The 7,584-nt window shown below is 53.6% G+C and overlaps 2 protein-coding genes across 2 annotated transcripts; both read left to right on the forward strand.

Annotated features, from left to right (window-relative positions):
- Positions 1–1,055: 1,055 nt before the first annotated feature.
- Positions 1,056–5,484, forward strand: PG986_001763 (uncharacterized protein; the record flags this gene model as incomplete). The annotated part of the gene is given in 5 exon segments (XM_066837985.1): positions 1,056–3,327; positions 3,387–3,610; positions 3,675–4,079; positions 4,094–4,599; positions 4,662–5,484. 5 exon segments carry the CDS (start codon positions 1,056–1,058, stop codon positions 5,482–5,484), a joined length of 4,230 nt encoding a protein of 1,409 aa, XP_066706878.1.
- Positions 5,485–6,399: 915 nt separating this feature from the next.
- On the forward strand, positions 6,400–6,837 carry PG986_001764 (uncharacterized protein; the record flags this gene model as incomplete). The annotated part of the gene is made up of 1 exon (XM_066837986.1): positions 6,400–6,837. The coding sequence occupies one exon, from the start codon at positions 6,400–6,402 to the stop codon at positions 6,835–6,837; it is 438 nt and encodes a 145-aa protein (XP_066706879.1).
- Positions 6,838–7,584: the final 747 nt, after the last annotated feature.

Here is a 7,584-nt window from a genome sequence, read left to right on the forward strand (position 1 = left end):
CTACCGTAGCTACGTAGACGTAGGGCATCACCAGTTGCCACCTGGCCGGCCTGGGTTAGAGCGTACGCCAAGTGTGTTCTGGCAAGTACATACATACATATCTACATTAGGTATGTACATTGCACACACACGGCATGCCTGTAGGTAGGCTTGTAGGCTTGTAGGCTTGTAGCACATGCGGCCTTTACAGTACGAACGGCTTAGACTGATTAGCTTTTCACACTACCGACATCCATGTCAGACTTCTGAACAAATAAATGGGTCGCCGCCACGGTACAGCAGCATTCTGGTGTTTGGTCTTCGCCGCCCTACCTGCAGTTACATCACACCCCACCATGATCAGGCCGGGGGCATCCTTCGAGCCTTCGAGTTTGGTACATTTGATGGACGCCCATCCCATCCCACTATCTTCTAGACGACCAAAAGAATAGGGCATACAGAAACAACAACATTGAAGTCTTCCCAAACCTCGCAAAAGCTTTGTCAGAGGCTGAACTGGTCTCAGCCATCCCAACGTCGAAGCATCGAAAGGCCCTCGACTGGCCGGCACGGGACTTGACCATCGTAATCGGGCCCTGTGCAGCACTCCAGTCCTCAGCAGGAGGTACCGACCCTTCTCACAAGTACACTGGTGCAAGACCTCATCAGCAAAAAGGGCCAGCCCAGGCCAACAACCTCCACTAAAATCTAGGGTCTAGATCTTACAAACGACGGCACACTTCCTTCTGCTAAGTCAAAGTGCTTTTGGTTGCTGCCCTCAGTGCTCACACTCAGTGCTCACAGCGCTTCTTGCAACCATCGCAAAGCCTCTCGGTCTAGCAAAGCTCCTTCGTCTGAGCTTCGGTCTCAAGCAAGAACTCAAAGAGGCTCCTCAGAGCATAGCACACACTCGCACTCACTCGCCCTCTCGTGCTCTGCTACACGGCGTTACTCCAATCTACTCTTCTCGCTCTTCTCTCCCTCTCGCATGTTTAGGTTCTTTCGCCTGCACCACCGTTGATGGGCTCTCGTTTGATTCTCCCTTCAATCCCTTAGGGGCCGCGGCGCTCCACGACATGGCACCTGAACATCCTCCCTTACGTGTTCACAATACCGGCCATACGCGCTCGTTGAGCCAGGGACCGATGGCCTTGGAACCTTCGCCCTTTTGCGACCCGTTGTCGATCCCGCTGCCAAACTCCTCGCCGCCTACTGAGAATATACAACCATGCGCGCGCCGGCTGCCCGATATCACACGGAGCCATGACGGAGCGCTGGCGGTCATGAACACGAATCGTTCCCTGCGAGACACGCCAATCATGTCCCCCAAGGGGAGAAGATCGGCGTCGGCAAGTCCCTTTAGGCTATCGATGCCCTGCATTTCCCCGGGGCAGCTCGCTTTCTCCACGATGCAATACTTGCCTGTTCCTCTGCTGGTCTTAAACAATCTCAAAACCGTGGTCTTGGCAAATGAAGCGATGGGCAGGCTGCTGGGAATGAACGGCGAATCGGGGGATCTTGCAGACGATGGTCCGACGGCCTTCGAAAGACTCCGCGGCCAGACCTTACCTCAAATTGGGGTCGACATGCTACAAGATGGCCGGCCTGTGTGGGTATCATGGGAATCGTTACTCGACTCGTTAGTGGGCGAGATGCACGCCAAACGGACTGGCAGTCCGATCCTCCGCGAGTCCGGTGTTGGTGGGGGCGACACAACTCCAACCTCCAACGATGGCAAGGCAGACGACGCCGTTCCTATTACACCAGAAAATGGCACCGGCAACGAGAACGATGGGCTTGGTAGCCTTCCCGGTTCGAACTCGCCGCCTCCCAATTCCGTCATTGAAGTTGTCGTCACATCTCAGGCCGCCACCGGCAGGCCAAATCGTACAGCCACGAAGAAGTCAGGCAACCAAGTTTACGCGAAGATGATAGTCACTATATTTCAAATTGAGGACAATCAGACATACTTTATCTTAACATTCACCAGCACCAATAGCGCTGCGACACACCCACCTCCGCCACGGAAGACGGTAGCTCGTCCGTCGATGTCGGTTCTGGAGGCCGCTGAACGCAAGACCATTTCCAACTCAAACCCACCTTCGGCCGGTTCGGGTCATGAATCCGGTTCGCCGCTGTATAGGGTCAGCCCGGGCGCTGTTTCCATGTCCTCGAGTCCTTTCCCGCCTTTGGGCCCTCCATCACGGACGTCGCTTAGCAGTACGCCAACTCTACTCCAAAAAATGACAACCATCAAGGATGCGCTCTTGGACAATACCCAGATGCCTATTCTGGGCATGTGGAAGGATGGCAGCGCCCCTGTCATGAACGCAGCTGCAAGAGAACTCTTTGTGGACCCAAACGAGGTCGATGGTGAGTATGGATTAGGGCTCGATGTACTGTTGAAGTGGGAAGTCTATGACGAGAATTTCACCAATAAGTCCGACTATTCCGAGTTCCCCATGGCTGTACTTTTGAAGACAGGAGAACCGTTTTCCAGTATGCGAGTCGGCATGCGTCACCCGCGAAAGGGGACCCGGTTGGTTTTTGACGTTCTTGGCGAGATCATTAAGGATACTACGACGGGAGAAATGCTGGCGGGGGTAATAACATGTCGTGATGTTACATCGATGGCTCAAGAGATTACAAACATCAAACAGCTGGACGAGGAGCGGTTCGAACTAATTTGCAATACGATGCCCCAAATGGTATGGTCCACAAACGCGGAAGGGATGCACGATTTCTTCAACCGTCGTTGGTACGACTACACGGGGTTATCTCCCGACGACTCACTTGGGCTTGGGTGGAAGAACCCATTTCATCCCGATGACATGGCCTTGACCGCTCGCAAGTGGCGACATAGCTTGGCTACGGGCGATCCGTATGTTACTGAGTATCGGTGCCGGAGCAAGGATGGCGAGTGGAGGTGGATGCTTGGCCGTGCTTTACCCCTGAGAAACAAAAACACTGGAGAGATTGAGAAATGGTACGGAACTTGCACGGATGTGCACGAGAGTCTCGAGGCCAAGCTCGAGGCCAAGCAAATGCGCCAACAGCTTTTGAGCGTGCTTTCGCATGCTCAAACCACCATTTTCTCGGTGGACTGGGAGGGTAAAGTCACCATGATCGAGGGCGCTCTCATCTGGAACGGAATCAAGGACGGCACCATCGACAATGAGGAAGACGACTCTAGGGACGGATCGAGATACATAGGGAGAGGCGTTGATGATGTGTTCAACGACCTCAGCACACGAGCTGGGAAGGGCGACATCCCTAGCTTCTTGAAGCCGGTTAAGGATTTGCTTGCAGGCAAGAAGACGAGGGAGATGGTTCAGGAACATGAGATAGGTGCGTTTCTTCCCCTGTGCTCATCCTCGAGGCCATGTGGCACTAATGGTTATCTACAGACTCCCACTTCTTCCGGACCCGTTTCATCCCAACGTTCTCCAAGAAAAAGGCAGACCAGCCTGGCTCTCGGGTGGAATCTGTCATTGGAGTCATCATGAATGTGACAGAATTGAAGGAACGTGAACTAGACCTCAAGGCCCAAGCTAAGGAAAAGAAACAGCTTCTGGCAAACGAAGCAGCCGCAAAAGAGGCAAGTCGCCTGAAAAGCCAGTTTCTTGCAAATGTGAGTTCTTCCGTGCCGCTGTCCTATCCATCCCAAGATTACTCATTTTTCTTCCCCGGTGTAGATGTCCCACGAAATCCGCACGCCCATTACCGGTGTCATTGGCATGGCTGAACTCCTGCTTGATCTGCCTCTCGGCGAAGAACAGACGGACTGCGCGGAGAACATCATTCGGTCAGCCAATGCATTACTGACCGTCATCAATGATATTTTGGATTTCTCCAAGGTCGAAAGCGGCCGTCTCGACATTGAAGAAGTGCAATTTTCTCTGTCGGTAGTCGTCCATGACGTGTCCAAGATGCTAGGCTTCGCTGCCGAAAGAAAGAACCTAGCTTTCCACTCGGATGTATCTCAGGACATAGCTGATGATCTTGTGGTGCTGGGCGACCCTGGGCGTGTCCGCCAAATCATCACCAATCTCTTAACGAACAGTATCAAGTTTACCAACGCAGGCTTTGTCAAATTTTCGGTTTGGAAGGGGAGGAAACGGCCGACACTATCGAAATCAAGTTTGTGGTGGAAGACTCCGGCATAGGCATAGACGACGAAGTTCGCAAGCGCCTCTTCAAGCCCTTCAGTCAAGGCGACCCCTCGACCGCACGAAAGTTTGGTGGCACGGGTCTAGGCCTGACAATATCAAAGAATCTACTGGACTTGATGCGAGGTAGAATCACTCTCGAATCGAAGAACGGGAACGGCACCACCGCAACATTCTGGATTCCTTTCAACAAACCACAAGGCCCACAAGGAAACACGATTATGGAGGTTGGGTCTCTTCCAGATAGGCTGCAGTCGGACTTCAGTCTCTCATGCACCAGCTCCGAATACGAAAATGCCATCAACACTCCGCCCGGAGAGTTGGCCAATGGTCCGGTAGATAAAAACCGTTCACCTTTACGAAACCACCATTTATCCGTACTTCACTCGGGCGAGGAAGACATGCCAATGTCGGAACGAGCGAACGTTAACGTTCTTGTTGTGGAAGATAAGTGAGTAGTTTGATCCTTGGGTTCACCTTTTGCCCGCTCTGTCGGACTGACGCGTATCGTAGTGCAATAAACCAACAAATTGCCACGAAGACCATAAAGAAGCTGGGATTCAAGGTCGATGCTGCATGGAACGGCAAAGAAGCCCTCGAATTCCTCGACGCCTCCCAGGAAGGCAAACTTGACAAACCTGACATAATTTTGATGGACGTTCAGATGCCCGTCATCGACGGCTACAAGTGCACTCATATTCTTCGACATCACCTTCCTTACAGAACCTTTGCTCATGACGTGCCGATAGTGGCCATGACTGCTTCGGCGATCCAGGGCGATCGCGAAAAATGCACCAAGGCGGGAATGGACGATTACCTCGCCAAACCGGTCAAAAGCAAAACACTAGAGAAGATGCTCGTCCGATGGAGCAAATTAGGAAGACGGCCCACGCCAATCAAGAGCGACTCACATCTATCATCAGTATCGGATTGCTCGGAGGAGGGCAGCTATTGTGTCAGTGCCAACATCCCACGATTTGGGATGGACGATGCCTACGCCGAGACGGCTACACCAGACGAACAGTCGTCGGTTGCCGAACAGGACTTATCAGAAGAGGAGCGGCTAGATCTATTAACTCCGAAGCCACTTACACGAAACGGCTCCCATGATGTCACAACATTTCCCTTTGGCAACATGAACAACATGTCCGCCTCACAGTCGGCCGCGCAACTCGACCCGTCCGAGTTGGCAATGCATCTTCGCGACGACAAGCTACTGGACGCTGCGGGTGGCAAGGCGCTACCACTCGCCAGTCCATTATCGGAGGGTGATTCATTGACGGAGGAGAACATAGAAAAACTGGAAAACGAAGCCACAAAACCTCGGGCGAAGTGAGGATTTTGAACAAAATCACACAAAGGGGAATACTTTAGGCGTTTTACGGATTCATTGCCATTTCGCAGGGGAGGGGGCGGCGGCTCCCTGGACGACACGACCATGCTTCATTCTCACGCCGACTACCCTTTGCTTTTCTTTATTTTACACTCAGGACTCGTTCAACATGCGCGGTTCGAATCGTTCGGCGGGTTAATTGTTCTTGCGAGTCTGTTTTGTTCGTTTTATGTATTATACCAGGACTTGATGAACATAGCGGACGGACATGGCGTACATAAAAACAGGGACCGAATGGCGTCGGTCACCACGGACATGGACGGGGTTTACACGGATTTTATACCCTTGGGAGGAACCACCCCTTACTAGAGGGCGTTGGGGTATACATAATGGGTAGATACGACATTGGGATGTGTGCATCCAGGGGCAAGGCAAAACTTTGTATATATTGCCTAGAAGAGATAAGACTTTCACTACCATTGGCGGATGTGACGATTGCTCCTTCAGCGGAGCGTTGCCAGGTGTCGGTCCAAACACGGGAGAAGAACATGAGCTATGCCTGATGACTTACATGCCTTAGGACTGTAAACGCCACGCTAAGGACACAATTTCCAGCACCAGCAACAGCGGCCTGAGATGCCATGCCGTGCTGAACAAGCATAATGTTTTCCCCGCACGCTTGACGGTATATATATTCGACCCTAGGCTACGTACCGTACTCTTTCGTGTTCTGTTACGTCCCACCACCACCACTCCCTTTCTCCTGGCCCACGGACACAAGTCGGGCGAGGTGCAGCTGGCCGTATTGGGCACTGGCCACGGGTCCATACTTGGTACACACCTACCTGCACCCAGTCCAGCATAAGAGTACTGGTGCCAAACCAGGCCATGGCAACCACATCTGGGCAGACAACCACCATGTCGTCCGCTGGCCACACTGTTGTGTGGCCGCGCCGAAAGCCACTCCCGCCTAGTGCCTTAGGCGAGCTGAAGGTAGCAGAAGTCGCGGGCGGAGGACCCGGGCAATCCTGTGGTCCCAGCAGCGGTGGCCTTGAAATTCTGGGGCCGCCCAGCGGCGACTCTCGACAGCCGAAACTGAGTTTCCCGTCGACCTGTGTGGTTGACGACGGCAAAGAGGCAGTAGTCGATGACGGCAAGGAAGTGGTAATGGAAACTGCCCGCGACGCATCCAAGCGGTTGGTACGCCGGGCGGTGTCGTCGGGTAGGCTTGCTCGGATCGGCCAGACCTGGCGCAAGAGCGTCGCGAAAGCCCACGACCTGTCTCTCCTCTTTGAAAATGCGAGGACCGCTTCCTCGTCCACCCGGCGCGCCGCCTTGGGCGCGCCGTCCGCGTAAGGCTCGAAACAGCCTCTTCTTCCTCCTCCTCCTCCTCCTCCTCTACCGAGTCAGGTATGTAATGAGCTCTTGGGTACCGTGAGACACCTAGTAGTGTCTGATGTGGTGTCGATAGCACACTCGTCTCCTCCCTCGGGGATTAAAAACCCGGGACACGGTGGCGCCTTTTGTCCCACGCCGCGCCTTGGCAACGGGGGCTTGTGGGTGTGGGCCCCCGCCGGAGACGACAGAGGGTTGGTCCGCAGGGACGTGTCAGAGGAGGCGTGTCGTCCGGCGGATCGGCGGCCCTGCCCTTTGACCTTTGATGGGGGGACGGGGGTAACATGTTGGTCCATGAGGGCAAGAGACAACCAGTTCACTGTAATGTAAAAAGGGGGGGCGCAGCTCGGCCCGCCTACCAAGCTATGGAATTGAGGGAAATCATTCACCTAGGTAGATGTCCACAACCTTGTCGTACGAAGTAGGTAGTATAATCGAGTTTTCATGGAACCAAAGGTAGAAAAAAATATATAGGCAGTGACACTGAATAAAGAGCATACACCCCGAGTTCTCTCCACGAGCCCTCCATGGTGGGGCCGTACAGACCAGACTGGCCGATCGCCACGGAAGATTTGTGTGTTCTGCTGGCTTGTAGACCGGATGGTTGCACATCGATGCCCTTCCAGCTGCCTTCCAGGTGGTTTGCTCTTAGTAATCATCAGGCGTGTCGGAAGTTGTTTGTACAACACACGGCGGTCCACAGTAACC

This window comes from Apiospora aurea (assembly GCF_038362705.1).
Source record: "Apiospora aurea strain CBS 24483 chromosome Unknown utg000001l_segment0_segment0, whole genome shotgun sequence".
Lineage (NCBI taxonomy): Eukaryota > Fungi > Ascomycota > Sordariomycetes > Amphisphaeriales > Apiosporaceae > Apiospora > Apiospora aurea.